The sequence below is a fragment of the Argiope bruennichi genome, chromosome 7 (genome assembly GCF_947563725.1).
Source record: "Argiope bruennichi chromosome 7, qqArgBrue1.1, whole genome shotgun sequence".
Classification (NCBI taxonomy): Eukaryota; Metazoa; Arthropoda; class Arachnida; order Araneae; family Araneidae; genus Argiope; species Argiope bruennichi.
The window spans coordinates 63,413,138-63,436,613 of record NC_079157.1 but is presented as its reverse complement, the minus strand read 5'-3'; the positions used below and the strand labels follow the sequence as shown (position 1 = coordinate 63,436,613).

General features: G+C 25.9%; 2 protein-coding genes across 2 annotated transcripts in view; both read left to right on the top strand.

Annotated features, from left to right (window-relative positions):
* Positions 1-3,484, top strand: part of LOC129975022 (TGF-beta-activated kinase 1 and MAP3K7-binding protein 2-like) — a 60,014-nt gene extending 56,530 nt beyond the window's left edge. Inside the window, exon 8 of the mRNA XM_056087885.1 lies at positions 3,328-3,484. Within this exon, the coding sequence (XP_055943860.1) occupies positions 3,328-3,350 (23 nt within the window). The 3' untranslated portion in view covers positions 3,351-3,484. The remainder of the gene's footprint in view (positions 1-3,327) is intronic.
* A 2,851-nt stretch (positions 3,485-6,335) lies between these two features.
* Positions 6,336-22,218, top strand: LOC129976611 (nucleoporin 88-like). The gene is made up of 12 exons (XM_056090259.1): positions 6,336-6,654; positions 7,671-7,840; positions 9,494-9,619; positions 10,496-10,777; positions 12,242-12,434; positions 13,512-13,647; positions 14,268-14,366; positions 15,230-15,416; positions 17,543-17,815; positions 19,513-19,659; positions 20,670-20,933; positions 21,850-22,218. The coding sequence occupies exons 1-12, from the start codon at positions 6,451-6,453 to the stop codon at positions 21,911-21,913; spliced, it is 2,145 nt and encodes a 714-aa protein (XP_055946234.1). The 5' UTR covers positions 6,336-6,450; the 3' UTR covers positions 21,914-22,218.
* Positions 22,219-23,476: the final 1,258 nt, after the last annotated feature.

Sequence of the window (23,476 nt, the reverse complement as noted above, 5' to 3'; positions counted from 1 at the left end):
TATGGAAGAGTCTAATTAATAACTTTATTTTGTGGCATGATCTTAGTTTGGAAAAAAAATTGAATAATATCTAAAACCATCACTTCATATAAATTAATGCTCAACTTTAAAACAAATTAAAAAATTCTATTTATGGAGAAAAAAAAAATCATGTCATATCTGTCTGCCTATGGATATATCAAGCAAGGTTGCAATCTGTAAATGAAAAGTTAAATTGATTATTTCTTATGAAAACTGATTGGTGGTCAATGATACAGTTATGTGGAATATTCAGGTAGTATTTTGATCTTTTATGTATGATTATTGCATGTAAATTAATTAATCATTGCATGCAAAGTAAATTTTAAAAGCATGGAAAAAGCAACAATCAAATAATAGTCCATTAGGGTTTTCTGTTGTTGTTCTTGTTTAGTTTCAAATTATTTGACTTTCCCACCTGCAATCTATCTTCACGAAAAGAAAAATAAGTTAACTTATTAATTCAAGATATTATTTATAAAAGCATTTGATAAGAGAACAAGCATTATTTAGCTCAAGGCCAAAATCTGATTTTTTATTATTGTATATATCAATGAGGTTTGAATAAATTTTAAAGAATAAATGTATGATGTAACAAATTAGGAATTACTGCTTATACTAAAGTTTTTGTTATATTGAGAAGGTCTAAAATTACTAATACATTTGTACAATTGAATTAAATAAAAGTTTTTTTTTATAAATAAAACTTTAAATAAATTTGGATTTTGGAAAAAGAGAATACTTATGGAAAATATAAAGAAAATAAAAATTATAGAAATAAATTAATAAGGACTTTTCAGAGAATTCACACAAGATAACTTGATCTAGTATTTTGTTCTGTAGGTCATCTCATATAACTTCCCTTCTCTTCTAACATGTTTTTAAACATATTTGTTTAAAATGTTCCCTTGACATTTATGAGTTATTTTTGTGCTATTATCGCTCTTTACATTTTGTGATTATTTTTTTTTCTTCTTTCCCTTCCTTGCTCAAAAAGTTGATACCTGCATCTGAAACAAATTAGTTATTTGCTTAGTGCCATTTTTTTTATTACTGTTCTGCTTTATATATTTATTATAGGGATATTTCAATTCATAAATATTTTTTCTGAATGCATATGAATATAAATAACAGGAAAATGTTTTGCTTACCTGCTGCATATTGTGCATAACTTCATGTAAAATAATTCAAACTGTATCTGTGTTATTTGCAACCATTCCATCTTAATGGGCTTTACTAAAATATAACACAGTTGCATAAATCTTTATATGTTGGCATGATAGTTGTTTATTGAATATAGAATTTTTTTCTGTCATATATTAATTACATTGCATACTTTTGTATCAAATAGTTGAAAAGTTGATGAATGAATGAAATAATATGCATTGTTTTATATTCCTTACAATTTATTGAATGCATAAAAAATTTGATTTATTTTCAATAGAGATTTTTCAGACAAAATAATGACATGGACACAATAATGTTTTGTATTTTGAATCTTTGAAATGGTGAAAACTATCATCAAGTTCATGATATTAATCATTTGAATGCAGGATATTTTTTTCCACTATTTTCTGTGAGAATGAAGATAGTAAGGTTCTAAATAAGAAAAATTTATTATTTGGAATTTATTTATTCTCTTTTATATTTGACCTATAACCCACAAAATGATTTGATTGTGAGGCATAAAATTTCCATGGCCAAAAAATTACTTTTTATGTTTAAATAATATAAAATTTGCTCATTTTTAGTTATAATAATGAAAGCTTATTTATATATTAACTACAGCTGTTCAACATTTAGTTAAAAAATGTGCTATGTTTTTCTGTCAATCAGATTAGCTGCCATTCACACAAAACAAAAAGTCTGCATTTTAAAAAAAAATTTGACTGCACTATCATGGTGGCTAATTGCACTTTGACCCTGTTGTGCCATTGGGATACACAACAATGAGTTTAAATGTAGTTTGTATCCAAGCAGTACTTTTAAATTGTTAAGGATGCATAAATATCCTGTTAGTAGCCAATGCTGAAATCCATGACTATATGAGATTAGGGGCAAATATAAAAGAATTCATATTTAGTACAAAAAAATAATTTATATATTACGAAAAATATGTTTTATTCCATTTTTTTTTTTTTTATAACTAGATTTTTACACTCATCATTGCCTCTTAGTTTAATGTGAAATAGACTATATGTAAAAAAGTTTGAGATAGTGAAACTGTCAACCAGTAATATCTTAGGAGGGCATTTTCAAAGGCAAGCTTACATTGTTGTTGTTTTTAAGAAAGTTATTTTAATAAATGTGATGAAAAAAACTAAAAGGAATATACATTAGAAATTTTAAAAAAATAAGTAAAAATAAATTTTTAATGCATATCCATTTCTAAAAATAAGTCAATTTTTTCTATTGTGAAGAACTGTATTGCTGTTAATCCTATTGTAAACTTTTTTCTGTTTGAAATATTCATTTTGCCTTTCTTTATTTTAATGATAAAAAAATTTAATCTGAATATTTCATATGCTTTTTAATTTAATCTGAATATTTCATATGCTTTTTAATTTAATCTGAATATTTCATATGCTCTATTTTTGTGCATGTGAATCATAAATCATATTAATTTCTTTAAATTAGTTGTTCCTGCTTTACATCTAATTTAATCCAAATTTACATTTTCCCTTTATTAGATAGCTGATGGTTGTTATACATTTTGTTGTATGTTCTCAGAGATGGGCTTCAGCATTGCTTGGCCTTGACGGAGCAAATCATGAAGCCCCTCTTTTAATAAACTGATTAGTTATATTTTACATTTCATCACATTTTTAACTTAGCCAACATATCAATGATTTATTTTTTGTTATTATTTATATATGAACCTTATTATTATTTATATATGATTATGACTCAGGACTATGTCACATCCATATTTGTACACAATGATATTTAAGCAGATGACTGTATGATCTTATAATACTTTAATAAATTGCAAAAATAATGAGACAGATAGGAATTCGATAATTATACTTGACAGAGTGTTAATATTATATTAACATTTTAATTTTTTTTTTTTTTTTTTTTTTTTTTACCTAACTGGCTAATAACATTTTTTTAATCTACTTTCCTGCATAGCTCCTCCTTTTCGCAGCCTTTTGCAATTGCTTAGTTAAAAATCCCCCACTATATGTTGGCATGATATGCTTGTTAGTACCAAACGAATATTGTTATTCACAATTATTTTGATTTAGAATTAATATATCTCTTGTGAATTTTTTTATGTATTGATAAGAAACTTTTTTTTAATTACAGGTTCCTTTTTTGATGAGAGATAAAGATGATTTTTGAAAAAAAAAATCATTTGTACAGAAATTAAAAAGATTATTAGAAATGTATTTGATATTATTATGTTTTCGAATTAAATTGTTAAATGTCTATTCTTGTTGAAAAATAAAAAGTTTTTGTTTTATTACTGTTTGCTGTTTCATTTCTGCCTTTGTTTACTCACTCTCCGTTCGAAGTTTAAGGAAAATTTCTTTCTATTGCTGATTATCGATTAAAGCTCTATCAAATTCTCAAGAATTATGCAATCTTTATAAAATGTTTTTTTTTCTGAAATTTTCTGTGCTTTTGTTTTCTGCAAAAACTTGGGTTATTTAAAAATAAATTATTATCTTCGAATAAAAGTGTTGAAATTTTCAGAAGTTATCCTAATTAGCTCTTCATTTAGCTTAGTTGGAAGAAGCTAACTCGTCAGTTGGTAGTCTTTTATATTGTTGCATCATCTACTACCTTTCACTTGGAAAAAGGAATACAAATGATAGCGCAGAAAAAAATTAAATTTACAAACGATTTTTACAGTAAAAAGTCACAAATTCTGTTGCGTGAAGAAATATAACTCGTTTGAAACAGAGCATGAACTATAATTTTATAATAGCGCGAATCACAGATTTCACTAGGCTTGGATGCTTTCAATAGCTCAGTCAACTCAAAGTTAAAAGTCCAGAGCAGTTATCCACATTTTACAGCCTGGTGATATAAAGAATCTTTCATTAAATTACCCAAGTCTTGAGAACTAAGCCTCGAAACTTTGCTCTTTTCAAATTAGCATTTAATGCCAAATCCATCATAAAAATATAAACATAATACACGTCTAATAGATAAAATTTGCCGTCCTCGAATCTCACGAATGAATTTACTGGCTGATGATTTCGTCCTGAAGAGAGAAGACTGAGATCCTGGAAAAGCAATATGTATTCTGATTCATTTTCTCACTAGTCAGCCGAACAACTAGTTCTCTCCTCTCAGCATTATTTTTCTAATAATCGATACTAATCAAAATTTTGAGTTACCGCAGTAAATGTTTCTCTACCAGTCGACTTCACGGCAAATTTATGAGCGGCTAATCTACTCTGAATATCGTCCAGAATTTCCCGAACAATCAGTACAACCTAGGTAGACAATTTAACCAAGTTTTGGAGCAATACATAGACACTACAAAGAATTTGGATGAATTTAATATAAAAACAGTGGAGATATTTCTAAACAAAACAAGCAATAAATTATAATAATAGAATCTCAAAATTTGAAAATATTAAATTTAACTTGCAAAGAAAAAGGGATATTGATAAAAATCTCCTACCACCATCCCACTTTTTTTTCCCTATGGCATGCACATGAAGAAAAAAGTCAGCTCTCCTTTTGAAAAAAAAGAGTGATCTTGTATTAGACTTTAAGGAAGGTATTTTTTAATTACTTTTGTCTTATTAATTTATTTACTTGTCGGTTGTGTTGCATACACATATGCCTGCAAATTTTTTTATTCAGTCTTGGAAATCGATGCATGTAAACGTTTTAGAGTTTGACCCAAAGTCAAATAAAATAAATTTTAATCATTCTTTGTCGAAAATTCGATAAGGAATTATTATTATTTTATTTAATGGCAGTTTAATACAATATTTCTTCGAGTGACTATATGCTGTAAAATCCTTCGATTGTTAAAATGATATTGCGCAGCCTTTTTGGTATAAAAAAGTATCATACAAAGAAATGGGGAGAAGGGAGTTATAAAGCAAGTTTCCGACGAATTTTTTAAAAATAAACTTGTAGAAATATTTCTTAATTTATTTTATAGCAAGCTATTTCATTGTTGACAAGAAGAATCGTTTGCATTATTAAAGATATTTCATCTGGGAATTTTCTGTTGGCGAACATATAAAGATATAGTTTACTTTTCCAAATTGAGTAGGTTTCTGTTTATTTTTAATAAAAAATTTTGGAATTTTGTTTTTATAAAGTAGTATAATTTTACAAATAAGGAAAGGAAAACATTTTTAAAGTGTGTCCATTTTAAAAATTGCTGCTCTCTTTTCTGTGATATAATTGTAATATAACCTCTTTTCTGTAATATAAAATACATTATTTTTATTCTTTAGCTTGAAGATTCCTTCTTTATATCGAATTCTCTTTGAATCAAAGACATTTCCATCGGATGATTCTCTCAAATATAACACAAATTAATAATATATTTACAAAAAATTGTAATGTTAAACGGTTCTGCTTTCTATATTTGTATTTTTAAGAACATTTATATTGTTTGAAGTTTAATCTCATTTTAAATGTGGTGTATGACAGAAAATTAGGGATATGCACAGCCCAGTAAATAAAAACTTGTAAGGTTCCTAAAATAATACGAGTCAATTAGACTTATTAAAATGTAATGTTTAAGAATATGTATATCCTTAAGAAGCCATTAAGAGCATACATAAAATAATTCATGAAAACTGTAGCAATCGTTAATCCTATTGAATTCAGCTTCGCTAGAGGCGACTAGAATTAAATAAATTGTACAACAGCTTAAGAAGTAATTTCAGATAGTCTAGTTTAAATTCAAATATACGATTAAGAAGTAGAATACTATATTCATATACGAGTGCATCATTTGTACATCCGGAATTTGAAGTGACGACGAAGGTCACAGTGTGGTAGGTAACATATGAACAGCAACTGGTTAAAATTAAATCTGGAATTTGTTAGGAGGTGAATCATTTATATTTTTATTCAGATATGGATAAAATGGTGATGAAAATTACACTGACTTATAACTCTGACAATGCTAAAGAACTTTTTTTATATGTATAAGATAGGAATAAGCTATGCTCAAAGCAAGCTGATAATATAGAATAGATTGTTTCGCATTACGCAAATATCCTTTCTTTAATAAGATCATGAAGTTTTAAATGTATTCAGACTTTTTGTAATTTTGGATAATAAGCTTCAGTTTCAGCCCTCTTTAATTTGTTTCAACTGAAGTGAAGAGATTGTTTACTAACAAAAGTGGATTTTGTTTTGCAGATATTTCAAAATTATATTTTGTTTGACTAAGGATGATAAATATTGGTTGCGAATACTAAACATTTATATTTATTATTCTAAATGGCTGCATCAATTGATCAAGCGCTTAAAAAATGCGGAATGTTAGACAAACTGGTTTTGAATAAAAAAAAGTATTTCAATATTAAAGAATCTAAAAGTTTGCTAGCAACGTTCGAGCAATATGTATTTGTATGGGATGATGCCGGATCATGTGTACTTACCACAGAGATTAAAAACAATGATCTGAAGGAAAATACTTATATGGTTTGTATTTTGAATTTCATAGATTAATTTTATAAACCGTGTAAACGACTGACGCAATATCTTCTAAATCATTATCTTATTGTAGAACAATTTTTTCTCCCTTTCTTTCTTTCTTTTTTTAATTATAAGTCATTTCCCTCGTTAGTGCAAAGTTTAAGGACATGTTTTTTTATTTTTTTGGGAAATGGAGAGTTGAAGTGTTTTGTTATTTTTTAAAGGGAAAGATTTGTACTCTCTTAATACTTACCTTTAGTTGCTCTTTATAAATTCTTTTTTTAACGAATTTTAACGGCAGAATTGAACTCTATAGAGGCTCATTGACAGTGTTTTGAGAGCTCCTCCCTCTTCTAAAATCATATATGTATTTGAATTTAGTATCTATTATAGATATTGCAACAAACCGTACAAATAGAACATTTAATTGAGGGTTGCCTTCAAGAGATTAGGGCCATATAAGAAAGAATAAAAAGTATATATATTTTTTAAATTACAAAAACTTATTCATGCATTCTGAATATTCCAAGTCTCCCTGTACTATTGAATTGCAAATTAATTAATCCATTATAAAAGTTTGAACCATACTGATATGCTGGCAAATTTGAATTTTTTTTAAAGCTTTTAATGTTTTGAAATTTAAATGATTTGTGATTTTAATTTGAATTTTTTTAATATACAAGAACCCTTGTATACTAAATGGTGTTACAAAATTAAACTAACTCAAAAATACCTCAAAATAATTTTGAACCCTCAACATTCAGGAAATCTTGGTAGTTGTTTGTTTGATGATCTGTCCTTGAAAATAAGTTCTTATTTTTTAATATATATATATAGAGAGAGAGCATTTAATGAGAGACTCTAAACCTTTGTAATTGAAGGAATAAATGTATTGCTATTCACTCAGATGTTATATCTTCAATTAAAATTTATATTCCATTAAATATAGAATAGAAACTGGATACTTTGGAAACTCTTTTTATCTATTTATTTACTTTTTTTCTATATGGATATTTTTGTAGAAGCTCACTCTCACCAACCCTCCTGTATTTGACGTTGAGACAATCCTTTTTAACCAAACTGGTAGTCTTCTTGCTTTGAGTGGTAAAAATGGTGTAATGATTTTTGAAGTCCCTTGGAGATATGGAAAGTTTTCCACTTCCAATGTCAACAGAGAAAGTATTATTGGAAGGTATACTAAACTCTCTTTATTATATCTTTTTAATTATAAGTATGCTATTACAAATCTTTGGTAGTGACAGATTTCTGACATGGCAATACCTTAAGATCGCTAGGCTGAGGCAAAATTGACTTCAAAGATGTTATTAGCATAAATAAATTTCTAAAAATATTTTAATTATTTTTTTATTAAATTATTTTTAAAAAAATTATTTTTTATCAGAAACTTGCCATATTTGGCAATATGGTGTAATGATAATTGTTGTTTGCACAAATTAAACAAAAATAGATAAATAAAAACCTTAACTTTTAACTTTTTTTTTAAATTTAGATTTATTAACTTGATTTGCATGGTGATTTGAAAAAGCCCCAATAAGCTTTAAGAATGACTCTAGCATATTTGTACAAATCAGTTTTCTACAGGAACATATAGACTAGTGACCTTACATATGTTCTTGTGGATATTGTCTGACCTGAAGTGAATTCATTACTGGAAGTTTTGGAATTAAAGTGGATAAAGCTGTTATGATTCATTTTTGATAAAAGAGATCTCTAAGTAGATTAGCTCCATTTTAAAAATAATATTGGATTTCTAATTGTTCTAGCTCCTTGTGAATATGTATGGAATTATAAATTTGAATAATTATTGCATGAAAAACTATAACATTTTAAAACTACAAAGACAGTATTAATGTAAAATGGGGAAAGCATGAACTTGATTCACTTTAACTCTGACTTCCTCAAGGAAATAAGGTTAAACTGTACTGGCAGAATCTGTACATTTTATATATAGAATATTGTCAGCAACAGGGAATGATTTTCAAGTAAATATGTGTTTTAAAATTAACATTCATTGTGATTGAAACTAAAAATCATTCTTTTCTGCCCACTCAATCCTCTGGCATGTATCCATATTCATTCCAATTGATATTGGTGAACTGCAAACTAATTCAGATCAGGATAAGCATCGTTATATTGCTAAGCAAGTTACAAGTTATTGTATTGTCTTCACTTTCAAGAGATTGAGAGCCTTGATGCTTAATATGACCACCAACAAATACATTTTGAATATTGATTTTTTTTGCAGTGCAATATTCTAGGACCTTCTAATATATATATTTATCAACCCATGAATTGTTATTGCAACACTTGTTTTGTTGCCAATATTCATAATTTTGAGCATTATCTTTAATATATGAAAAACAATAAACTTAGGCTATTTTACCTATCAGACAAAACAACAATATACCTCCTTCTCACTATTACACATCTAATTTCGTGAGTTTTAAGATAATGTAGTGTTTTTAAATTTTAAGATAGTATAAGAATTATTTCTTTGCAATAATATTTTTGAAAATTATTGCTAAAAAATGCCAATCACTTAATTTTTAATTAATTAAAATGTTTAAAAAATCACTCTGAGGTAACATTTGTACCCTTCAAATTATATACATGATTAATGCATAATATTAAAGATAAGGATTTTCTTTATTTTTTGGCAATGATAGTTAATTAATTCTCTTCCTGTTGAAGTGTTAATTCGAACATTGAAACTAAAAATGGAAAATTTCACTTAAAAGCTGGAGCATTGTTTTCTTATTCCCATTTGTGTTTTTTAACTTTTGAAAATTCTGTCCATACATAATTTTTCTTTATGTCATTTTAGATCTTGGAATATTGCAGAATATTTTTTTGTGTGCTCAAGCAAAGTTTGTGTGCTTCAAGTAGCATGGCATCCTGGAAGTTCATCAAATACGCATTTGACTGTTTTAAGTACAGATAATTATATAAGGTTGGACAATTTACTTTTTAAGAACAAATATTAAGGATGTCAAATGGTTTAATATCTAGCTTTTTAACCATTAGTGTTTGTTTAAAGCCTGTATGTATTTAATTGAAATAAGTATCAAACCATATGAATTAATGTTAAATAAATATGTGAAGCTAGAAATAATTTTTCTTTGTTTGTTTTGTAAATTTGCAATGTTTTTAATTTATCAGAAAATATATCAATTTTGCAAACAGGGCATTTTCAGCATGGTTGTCAGAAATTTTGCTTACTTTATTATTATATTATTATTTTATCGATATAAATCAAGATAATGGCTGGGATAGCCTGGTTGGTGGGGCATTGGACTTGCATCCCTTAGGTTGTGAGTTCGACCCCGCCAGCCGAAGACTCTCCGTGTGTGTTGTGGCTGGCCCACGTATAAATCTGTCGTGGTCATAAAGTCCTCCATGTTGAGAGTAATATCACTAGGGTACTGGTTCAAAGGTGATCGTTCTCTGATTCAGGTCTAAATAACGATCTGTGGATGAGTGAATAAAATGCATGAATGAAGTCCGCTCTGTAAAAAGGGCTGTGACACCTGAGTAGCAAAATCATACTCTTGGCCCTAGTTGGCACTACTGTAAAAACAAGAGACACTCGCTCACCTTAAATTGCTGATAGATAACTGAGAGCGGGCTTGTAAAGTTCCATAAGTTACATCAACAACAATCAGCGTTTTTCAATGTGTGATACATATATTAGTATATTGCAGTATTTTTTTAGAAATGCAAACTTATGCAAAAAAAAAAAAAAAAAATTACGAATTTAATTTTATTATTGTTTATATACATTTACTTTGACTCCTTTTTACCATTTATAAGCTATTTTCTTTTTCAGAACTTATGATGTAACTGATCCTCAAACACCACAACAAGCTATAGCTCTTAATCCAAATTTTAAGAACTCATTTTTGTCATCAGAATCTAAAATATCATTTTCCACTTGCTTTGGAGAAAATTCCGTTAGTTTTGATTTTGGACCCCCAGAAGAAATGCAAGTGCCTCAAGCAAACAGCTCTAGAATTATAAAAACTTATGAAGATACAACTGTGTGGCCTATCTATATTCTAAATGGTAATGGAGATGTGTCTGTTGTGAAATCTCCTTTAAACAGAGATAGGTAAGTAAGAATTAGATTGTTTTGAAGTGAAATATCAGAACAGTTTTTTACTTATTGTTTTTATTTTATATTTTTATTAAGTTTTAAAATAATTTTATTGCTTAATTAATTTGTCAACTGACATATGATCTTATTTTATGGCTGCCAAATATCTAAACCAAGCATATCAAATATATGTTGATTTCAGAGTACTATATTGTTGAAATTTAGCTTTTTTTTAGTACACTTGAAAAATATATTCATAACATTTTTAATATATACATGTGAAAAATCAGTTTATAATTTATATAATAATTGCAATGATGTATGATACAATTGCGGTGATGTAATTGTTATAAATGATAATTTGCAACATTGGTCAGTGTCATGTTGCATTTATTTAGTAACCATGTCCCTTGTGAAACATTTCTTTTTTTCTTCAAATACTAATAAATATTTTGAATCAATCAATAGTAATGGATATCAAACTACTTATCTTATTTTTTTCAGATTGTATGCCTGATAGGAAATATTTGTTAATTATTTTAATCATGAGATTAATGGTCATTTTAAAAATCTATATGCAAACACACACACATATATAATAATTTCAGAATGGTTACTCTCTGAAAATAATTTCCTAATTGCTTGTTCCTATCTGTAATTTTGGAATTATGTTGGTTATTAATTTCCCCATAATTTCGAAGTACTCATATCTGCAAATTTCTTCTAAAACTATATAAGATCAAAGTTCCTTCCTCATGCTCAGTCACTTCCATTTTGTAAAACTTAGTTTGAAAAAGCAGTTGTTGAATCTTTTGATGCTTTTTATTCATTAGAATCTCAAAGATACAGTAAATTTTTTAGCTTTTACCTAAAGCTATTCATAACATTCTGAAGAAGAAAAAAAAAAAAAAATTTAAAAATTCACTGACTGCTTCATCAATTCAATTTTAACATATCTCTTTAGTTTTTTTAATATTGAAAAATAATGCAAGAATTTTTTTTTAAAAATCATTATTTCTAAATGTAAAGTAAAAAATGAAAATAAAAAAAATTGAAAATGATTTGAAGGAATACATATTGACTTGTTATAAAAGGCAAAAAAGAAGCATTGAAGTATGTTTGCACTACAATGAAGTGTTTTTTCTCATTTTAATAGGTCACTAGACATTAACTGCTTAAATTGAGCATGTTTCTGTTTTTGACAAATTATTGCACAAAGGAAGAACAGAGATTTTCATCAAAATTGTTTTTGAATTTCTTTTTATCATTTTATCTAATAATTATTAATTTGCATAAATTTTTATACATGTTGCACTTTTATGAAAATTTACCATATGTGATTTTAATGTAAATCTGTAAAATCCAGAACATTTTGAAGTAATTATTATTTTATTTTTATTTTCATCTTAAACTTTTTTAAAAATTCCTTATAATATTTTTTTGTTATTATTTTCATAAAACTATTTTTTCCCCCCTTAGATCTCAACCTGCAGCCAAACCTTTAGGCCCTCTACCTATGTTTCCTCCGTCTGATGATAATTATGGATATGATGCTTGCTATATTCTTTGTTTGCATACAGTGCCTACTTGTCTTGTGATAGCTACTGCCACTGGTGTCATATATCATTGTATAGTATTAGAAAATTCTGCCCCATCATGGAAAGAGAAGCAGGTATGAAATGGAACAATTTTACATAACTGATGTAAACTGTCATTGCCAAAATTATAACAGTTATTTCCTTCTGTTCTCTATAAGACATATATTAAGAATGGTAAAAATTGTAACTTTATACGGTTATTTTGTTCTTAAAAAAAAGGTAATTTTATGGAGCTTTTGTAAAAAATTTTAAGTAATAATAATCTTCATTTTGGAAAAACCAGATAATTATGACATCATTTTTATATTCATATAATTTTTTTCATCTGTAGTGTCATTGTGGATTTTATTTCTTAACATAATGTTTTCCTTTGCTTTATTTATTTATTTTTGAAAAATATTTTAAAAATTTTCTTCAACTATTTATTATTGTTTCAAAAGTATAAAGCATTAGGATTTAAATATTTCTAATGAGAAATTAGAAAAAGAACATTAACTTCAAAAATTATAGGATAATAAACAGCTAAAATAATCAATATTGCTATTACATACATAAGAAGTGCTTATGTAAGAAAACCAGCCAGGACTAATCACCAAATCTGAAGTGGTTGAAAAAATTCATTTTCACAAAGTCCTGAAAATTCAATGCTTCATGTAAGTGTGAAATTGAATGTATCCCAAACTACAGTGTGATGAGTGTTATGGAAATGTGACATGTGTTAACTGATATGCTGAACTCATCAACAGAAGATATTCTATCATGAGTGTGTTAGGAATTGGAATACCACGTAGATATTTGCCATGTCACAGGAGGGGCAGGCATAGAGCAGTTATAGAAACTTGGATAATTGTAATTTTACTGCAAATTTTATTTATCAAAATAAATTAATTACAGTGTTTATAGGAATATTTTATTTTTATATTTAATATGAATCATCCTGTATTTAGATTATATTGATAGAGGATATTGAATACTTCCAATATTCATAGTTATATGTATTTATGAATATTGGAATATTTAGAGTAAAACGTTGTAAAATTTTTGATTATTTGGAAAGTTAAATAACATGTTTAGATGATACAAATGACAAAATAAAATTCATTATGAGATTTGATAATCTTTGTTAAACTTGTAATTTCTTTTTGTTTAAGGATGAAACTTCATGGGAATATACTAATCCTGATGATAATGACGTTTCTTTGTATGTATTTGAAAGTGTAGAGCTTTCCTTAGCATTGACTGAAGAACCTGATGATGTTTTTAATCATCCAATTAGATTATACAAAGGTATTTTTTTCTTTGTATTTGTCTTATATGGAAATGTTATTTTTGTTTGTTGATGTTAAATGAAATGAAAGAATTGTGTCTCCTCTCCACTTGTTGTGGTAGAAATTTCAGAATTGAAATTTCAAAAGAAGAAATAGAGAAAGAGAAATCCATGTTTAGTAAATACAGTATTACCACTGTTTAGAACTTTAATTTTCTCTTTAAAAATCAAATCAACTTTTTTTTTAATCCATTTTGCCATTGGAATTCATTTGCTGGAGACAGTGGTTTTTAGCTATGAGTAAATTTTAATCCAGATTTGGCAACTTAAAATCTAAACATACCTCTTTAATTAAGATAAAAGAATATAAAACCTATTGCATGGGAAAGATAATTCCCAGATTTTTCCTTCCAAGAGCAACCAGAAATTCTATGGATGTCAATCATTATTGCCTTTCATTTTCATTACTTAATGGAAGAATGGAAAGTGGAATAATGAGAAATAGTGGTTTGAATATATATTGTCAATCATGTATTTTGAAGATAACATCTTATTGTGTTGATAAGTAATAACTGTGTTAATTAAGAATTATTTGGATTTGTGTATATATTTTTTTAATATGTTTAAAATTTAATTTTAGATGTTACATCCCATAGCAAATATCATGGAACTCATGTGTCTGGATTACATTCTGTTGCTGTGCCTTTTCTGCAAGCCTTAGAAGATAGTGTTGAATCAGGTAATTTATTCCTGTATTAATAATTGTAATAGGTTTTTTTTTTTTTTTTTTTTTTTTTTGCATTTTATATTTATAAAGCATTTTCTTCTCTTTTTATTTTTTTGATAGGTAAGATGATATAAATATTTTTTGAACTGAGATACATAATTTTTATTCAAAACATGATTAGCATTACAAAAAATTAAAATTTGATTTTAAAAGATATGATGTTATATATTTTCTGTCTGAAACATAACTGCTAATTTATATTGAATTTCTATAAAATTTGTCAAATAAAACTTATATATAAAAATTTTTCTTTGTACCAGGCTGCTTCTCATTTGTCCAATGTTTAATAGAATGCCCAGGTTTTAAGATTTGTAACCTAATTCTTAGGTATAATATAACAAATAGGTTAAATCTGCAGATGTTATGATGCTATATAATATAATCCTGAAAGGTTTGATGGAAAAAAATTGCCATCAAAACTTATTTTTATATCTTAAAGATTTTGGCTTTAACATATTTATTGACATTGACATACTTTCTCTTCAAGATCGTTTGATATTTGTTTTGGAATATAAATTAATTATTAATTGATAAATGAAACATGAAATCATATATATATACTTCATCTTTAGCTCGCCCAAATATAGCTGTTATGTCAAAAAGCTTACCAACTAAATTTGACAATTTTTATATGTAAATAATGAAAATGATTTATTAATTTATTTTATTTATTCATTCATTATCCTTATGATTATTAATGGAATTATTTTATTACTATTCTAACAAAATTACATAATCTTTTATAGTAAATTTTTTTAAATGTAAATTTAACTTATAAGTATCTGTGAGTTAACATTATACTTTCTTTTTGATAGGAACCTTAGAAAAAGTTCTGTCAGAAGACTTGAAGCAAACATGTATTGTGGAACACACTATTTGCACAAAACCATTTTCTCAATCAGATTCAATTCCTGTGCTTGGTTTTGATGTTATCATTAATGATGCTGGTGTTACTATGATTTGCCTTTTAGCTTCATGGGAATTTGTCTGCTTACCTTTGGTGTAAGCATTATTTTTATGACTGTGTCTTTTTTAATGTTGAATAGGTTTTTTTCCCCCTTATTTTACTTTATTTTATTTTAGATTTTATACAAAAAATTAAAGATTATCAGGCCAATAATTTGCACTAATATAAATGTAATTTATATTAGTGCTTTATATAATTCACTAATATAAATTACATTTTACTTATTAAAAATTAAATTAATTTTTTCTCTGAATTTGTATGTTTTCAATTTAATTGGTTTTTTTTTAAATAGTTGAATTTCTTGTATGTAAAGAAAAATTGCAATTGTTAAACTATTTTACCTAAAAATTTTGATGAATCTCCATATTTCCAGATTCAGAAAACATATTCTTCAGATTATGCCTCAACTATACTTATTATGTCATCCTGCTGTTTGTTTGTGAACCTGGTAACTCAAAAATTCATCGACAAAACTAGACGGGGAAAATTTCTTATGTGGTCTTTATTTCGAAATTTAGATATAGTCTATCTACAATATCAAAACCAACATTTAAGTCTAGTTGTGTACACAACTAAAAATGGAAAAAACATGAAAAAATTTGATGTACAGTTTTACCAACAGAATTATAATTCTAAATCAAGGTTATCTGTCTTTGTGTTGACTGTTTGTTAGACTATATATTCACATATATGTGAATAGGATGGTTCAAAAACTCATTGACTGAGGCAAATGAAATTATGTGACTTTGTAACCAAAATTGCTGATTTGAATTAAATTCTGTTTGTTTTTTTTTAACCCTAAAGGCAAACTTGGTTTTTTTCATTAGACTGTAAAGCACAAATGCTCATTTTGTCCAATAGTTGGAAGGAGAAATCATAAATGTGATATCTATAGAATATCTTCCTTGTCTTAGCTTCTAATTTTAAGGTTCATAAAAATCTGAGTTTTCATAGAAGCTACAACCCTGCTAAAATCCATAATTTTCTTGCAGGATAATAATACTTTTGTTATGATTGTATAAAAAGGTCTATTGAGACTTCTGTTGATTTTTGATTTCTGACTATCACTTCTGTTGATTTTATTAATAATAAGTAGTTTCTTCATATATCAGTTATTTGTTGGAATTCTTATAAGAAAAAGGTATTTTTCAAATGCAAAAAGTAACTTTTTCCTTAAATATTGCATTTGTATGTTTTTATTTTATGAAGTTGAACTTCTTTAACACTTTATTCATGAAAGCACATCAAATTGACCTTACTGAGAAGAATCTAATATCAGAATACAAATGCAAAATGCAATAAGCTACTTACGGTAATTGTAAAATGAAATGGTGTGGACTTATTTTTAATGATATTTTATAATCATTTTAAAATATTACAGCTTAATATCGAATACTGGTGTAAAATATAATAAGCTACTTACCATAACTATAAAATATGATAATGTAGTCATGATATTTATGTTATTATTATAATGATATTATTGTGATGTTAAGGTTATTTATAATAATTTTAAAGTATTATATATAAGAATATAAGTTATTTTTCCTGTTATACTGTTTTCTATATAAGTTATAAACTTAAAATGATTATAAGTTATAAGAACTTATATAAGAATATAAGTTCTTATAATCATTTTAAGTTTATAACTTATATAGTAAACAGTATAACAGGAAAAATAAGTTTAAATTTAAAAAATTCCTTTTAAAAAAATAATTGAACTAAATGTTTTGATACTTTTATTGGAATAATGCATCTTGAGTAATGATATCTATAAATACTTCTTTTAAAAAAATTATCATAAGACAAATGACAGAATGTAGTTCTTGCAGTTGAATATATTGTAAAATTTAAATTATTTTAATTTTGCTTTAAACAAACTGTTTTGATTGTTATTATATTTGTGAATTTGAATTCTAATTGAATCAGTGTGAGTAACTTCATATCCTTTAAAAAATTATCCTTTTGTGTAAGTGACACAATGTTAAATATCTTTAATATTATAAAGATCGTTTTCAAACATTGCAATAAGTTAGGATCAAAGCAAATTGACATACTGATCAGAGCCATACATTAAAAAAGTTTTACTGTATTTACATATTGAATTGGCAAATATTGTTGATTTTTACAAAATGATATTAAATTCTGTTTTTTATTTCAGGTCCTCTTATTTTTCATCTATACCACAGCTTCTTGTCAAAAACAACTATCTTTCCAAAAATGATGATAAATCTTCTATTTCTGTGTTTGGACAACAAATTGAAAAATGCCTACAACGTTCCATGTGTAGTCCTTATTTGAAATCTAGTTTACCAGCAGAACATAATAATTCATCTCCTCAACAGTGGTTAGAATTATTGTGCAATGTCACTCAACGTTTTAGGGAAGATTATATACAGAGACTAAATACAGCTCAAGCACTCCTACGTAGCAGGTTATTTTTGTTTTATTATATATAGTAAAATTTAATAAATATGTTTTAATGAGGAAGAAAGATTTGAATCATAATGTGTTTTTATTAATCTCTAAAAGTTAGCTGCATATTATCTTCTGCTGTGGTAAAACTTCTCTTTTTATATCTGTTATAATTTATATTTAACATACTACTGTGTTCTGTGGTCCATTTATTTCAAAATTTTGTAAAATGTTAGGGAAAATTCAATACCAAAAGCAAAATTAGAAATATGTTACGAGTATAATAATTAAAAATATGTTTGAGTTAACAAATTAATACTTTTGATAAAAGTATTTATATTGTGTACATATTACATTATGTGTTTTTAGAAACGAAAGCGTTTTGGCTGATGCATTGTAAGCTTATTAATTGTTGTTTTTTATTTGCCTTTATTTTATGAAGTTTGTTTACAACTTTCAGAATTTTTTTCTATTTATATTCATCAAAACTCAGTGATATTTTCTGTTAATGAATAAAGGAAAAGAAAAAAATATGCAAAAAAAGGAAGTAAATATTTATGAAATTTGTGCTTTTATTTTGTGATCCCCCCCCCCTACTGCTGGAGAAAATTATAAAACATTTATTTTTTTAAAAACTATCTATCATGAAAATAAATTGATAAATGCGAATTAAAAGGAATTGGATTTGTTATTCATATATTTTAGATAAAGAATTATAGCTCACGTTTTTTTTTTAATTTGTTTTTCTCTCTCCTTTTAAGTTTCTTAATGTTTATTGCATACCTCAGCCATCTTTGATGACTAGCTGGTTGGCCCAGCATTTCACTATTTTAATTTGAAATGAATCTCATATAATTTGATATTCATGATTCTCTCAATGATTATATTTTTTAATAATTTATACATAATTATTGAGAATTATATTTTTTAGCATAATTGTGATAGACTTTAAAGTCTGTTCTTGTACAATGAATTCTTGTACAAATTTTTCTTTTTAATTCTTTCTCCTATTCTGTTTATTGTATACATCAGTTTACTAATAGTATCCAATCCAATCCCATCACATCATATTGCCATTAAAAATATGTCTGGATAAATTTTGTATCTTCTTGTTGCATGATATTTATTGTGGTACTAAAAATTTAACTTTTTTCCCTTATATAAAGTGGCTAGATAATGAATAAAATCATTCTTCTTTAGCAAAACCATTCTCTTCAAGAGTGAAAGAAAATCACGTAATTAAATATTTGTTGAAAAAATGAAGTTCAAGTTTTAATTTCATTGCAAGAATGAAAAGTGTTGTTGAAAATTATGCAATAATAATAATATTTTTTAAAAATTCTTAGAAGTTTGAAAATAATTTACTCAACAATAAAATTGGTATAATCAAAATACATTATATATACATAATTTAAGATTGCATAAAAACTATTTTTATGTGATGATATATTTAAAAAACATTGTGGAAAATGCCGAAATCTAGCATGTTATTAATTAAAATTACATAATAATGACATTTAGGTGCAAATTTTCATCCTCTAAGATATATTCATACTCAGTTTGTTACTTCTAACTCAAATGGTCTGGCCTTTAAAATGCCAACAAGCACACATTATTCTTTATTATTTGTAAAAATTGTAATATAGTGATCTCAGTCCCTTTTTTTATTATGCATATTTTTTAAATTAATATTTACTTTCTATCTCTATAATTTAGAATTAAAGTTCTAACACAACAGAAAGAATATCAGTTACAAGATATTAGCAAAACCCAAGAAGAAAAAGAAAAACTTATTTTAGAAGCTGAACGTCTGGCTGAAAAATATGAAGATGCAAGTGCTAACCAGCAGAAATTATTAAAAAGGTACAAAAATAATTTTAGAATCAGGAAATGTTTTGTGCATTCTTTTATTCAATTTCATTTCATGTATGTAAATGTAAATTTTTGTAATTGATTTTTCATTTACTTTATGATGTAATAAATTCTGAAATTTTGTATAGTTGTGTGTGCCTGATGACACTGAATTGCAATTTAATCGAATAATTTTAATTCTGTACAAGAGATACCATTTAGTTTGAATTTAAGAAGATTATTGCAAAAATAACAAATTTTGACATATATTTAAATTTAAAAGGACAAAAAATATAAAAATGAAAATTTTTATGTACAATTTTGTAAATGAAATGAGTTCTTAATAAATGAAATGAATCCAATTTTTCTAAAATTGCTATTTGATTTTTTTGTGATAAAGAAGAAAAAAAAATTCTTATAAAAATGTTGGACTCAAAATCAAACTGAAAAAACTCTAATTCTTGAAAACAATATTGAGTCAAATTAATTCAACATAAATATTATAAGGACAAAAACTCTTCCCAAGTATTTATTAAAAATTTAAAGTATATAATATTAAAATTCAAATTTTTGAAAAATATTTCTATCCGTGCCACTCATTTTAACATTTTATTTTTGATTAAAATATTATTTCCTACTTTTTAGTATGAAGGAACATATTTTTAAAATATTTTATATATTTATTTTTAGTATGAATTTAACTTTTTGATATCACTATAAAATGTAGCAACTTTATACCAAAGAGATCTTTATAATAATTCTTAATAAATGAAATGAGTCCTATTTTTCTAAAATTGCTATTTGATTTTTTTTGTAATTGATATTTTATATTTAATACTAAGACATAGGAATGATAATTACAACTAGAATTCTTTTTAATTGCATTTCATACTGAACTATGATATAGAGATTGTTATTTGATTTTTACATTTTATCCTGCATAAGTAAAATCTGTAATTGAGTTGTTTACATATTTTATTAAAAAAAAAATCATGCATCACATTTTTATTTCTTTCTTTCAGAATTGAAACTGTTCTTCAGAAATTTCAACAGAATTTGCCTTATCTTTCAAATGCAGAAATAAATATGAAGGAGACTCTTGTAGCTTATGAAGGAAAGCTGAAAGCTTTTGAAACATCTTTGGAACAAATAAAGAAGAAACTGAAACATCACAAGGAAAAGAAACAAGATTTTGTTGATGGAAGTGCAACCCCAAAATCTGATATGAGTAATTTAAATTTGACTGAAACCCAAACCAAGCATGTAAAAGAACTACTAATGCAAGAGTAAGTTATTATACAAATTGATTTCATTTTTTGAACAATCAAGAATTTTCTTAACTTATAAAATAAAAAAATTGCTTTTGATTTTAGATGATTGAATCATTGTTCTTTATTTAATTTTTATAGTATCAAACGATTATTAATGTTTAGAATATTTAGATTTTCTAAGAAATCAATGGCTTTGAACATTATGTTATAAACTCATTAAGTATTTTTAAATAGTGTTTAAAATTTTTTAACATTTCAAAAATATATATGTAACCTATAAAATCAAAATATGAACTTATAGTTTTTGTTATTTTTGTACAATAACAATTCTAATGAATCAATATTTTATCAGTTTTAACCTTTTTACCATTTCAGGAAGTATTAATAGATTTCAGCTACATTTTATTCTTTTTCCCCCCTCACTTAGGAAAATATTCTTTTGAATTTTAAAATTAAAAGAAGCATTTACTTTTTTTGTAATTATTTCAGTGTTACTGTGCAGCTGAAAAATGATTAATTTGTTTGCTTTGAATGATGTTTAATCAAGTGATTATTCATAACATATTTCTGTTTTTTTAATATAATATTGATATAAGTTAATTTCTATAATCGATTTAAACTCATCCATTTTATTGTCTCTGAAGTGATATTTGTGCACTTGCTTTATATGCACAGGTTTGTGGACAGATTGTGACAGTTTATTTATTTTTGTATATTGTCTGTGTTAAATCTGTCTAAACAGACAGTGCAGGCAATTTATGTTTTATTTAATTGTTGGAATGCATCTCAAACCATGTGATAAAGTGTACTATAAAATTCTTCAGATTCAAATTTTGAGTCATTTTTAAAAGCATTAAACATTTCTTAACTTTTAAGTTCTTCTTTTTATTCTAAATGATTTTTTTTTAAATCTTTTTTTTTTTTTTTTCAGAGGTGAATCTATAGCAGAACTTATGAAGGCTCTTACTACTATGAAGAAAGAAACCGGACTTTAGAAAGTTTAGATGGATAAATGATTGAATAAATCTATTATCTTCCAAAATATGCTTTATTTTTTACCAGTTGACTTGCTCATAAATCAGAAACTGCATCTTGATCATTTGTAGATAAAGCATTTGGTAACTTTGTGCCTTTTACTCTTTTAATAAAATATTTGAATGCATGGCTTGGTTGTATGATTTAGATAATCATCATTAAATGCTTATTTCATATTATGAACGATATCTTCCAGTGTAATGAATGTAATTCAATATTTATGTTGTAGGAATTTATAAGAAATTAAAGTCTAATTGGGTAATTTGTTTTCTGTGTCCATTATCTATCTGATTTGTTTGAATTTAAATATATAAGAAATATAACCTTTTAGAACTTAAGGTTTTTAGTTTTGGAACCCTAAACCTAGTAGTGGAAGTCAAATGTTTGCAATGCATGCACTGGATTTATAAAAAAAATTCAACTTCATGCATACTAAAAAAAATTTTAATATTTATAGAAACATTGATTCCTCCCCCCCTCGAAAGCATAATAACAGTAAGAGTGGCCTTTACGAAACTCTCAGAAAAAAGACAGACTTATAGACAATCAATTTCTTGACAAATTTGGTTCTGAAATCTGTTCCAGATCTACTCTTTATTGTTTGTGATTGAAATTGATGATGACTTAAATATGATAATTGTCTGAATCTTATCAATTGTGCACAAAATTTTATCCATCCAGCTTTCTTCGTCTTTTTAAGTATCATTTTAACTCACTGAATAGATTTGTTGAAGATTTTTAAATTTAGAATATTGATCATGTACCAAATTTCATCCATTTAGCTCCAGTTATTTTTTACTTATCATGTTCATAGACAGACAGGCATAATTCCAGAAATGTAATTTTTGAGTTCAGGGAGATCTGAAATATGGAAATTCGTCAAAATCTCGAATTCAAATTTTTTTACTATTACAATACTTCCTGTGAGAAAATAAAAAATTAAAAAAGTTCTTTCTTCCTGAGATGTGGCATATCTGCTATCCAAATGTAAATATTAAGAATTGTTAATCTAATGGAAGACTTGTTTCCTTTTCTTAGTGAAACTAATTGTCTATGTTGAGGAATACTTCCAAATGTAAAAATAATTTCATAAGTCAGTTCTCAAGTGTTTTTAAATCTAGCAGGCAAATATTTGTATTAGGTATTCTTTACCTTCAAATCTGAACAGCATTGGATCCATTGTTAAATCCATTGGTGTATAATTGGCACTGCTTCTATATCAAAAGAATAAAATTAAAGAAAGTAAACAATTTTCTCCTCAAGATTTAAAATTTTCAAACTTTGTTATTAAAATCAGATTTAAGGCTTTTAAGTTTGCTGATTTTTAAAATTCATCAATTTCTATAAATATATATTTTAAAAATTAAGTTATGAAATTTATATTAAACATTTTACATCTCTTAATATTGGTGAGTCATTTGTATTGCTGCAATGTGGATAATGTGATGCTTATTGAGATTTGTGAATTTGATATCTTTACTTTAGGCTTATAATTCCTTTCTAATGGCTCTAAAAAGTAAAAT

Bases quoted from the DNA above. Each gene is read 5' to 3' on its own strand.
- LOC129976611 (XM_056090259.1), top strand. From the start codon at position 6,451: ATGGCTGCATCAATTGATCAAGCGCTTAAAAAATGCGGAATGTTAGAC. The intron at 6,655-7,670 runs GTTTGTATTTTG...ATATTTTTGTAG, and splicing joins TGAAGGAAAATACTTATATG to AAGCTCACTCTCACCAACCC. The intron at 12,435-13,511 runs GTATGAAATGGA...TTTTTGTTTAAG, and splicing joins CATCATGGAAAGAGAAGCAG to GATGAAACTTCATGGGAATA.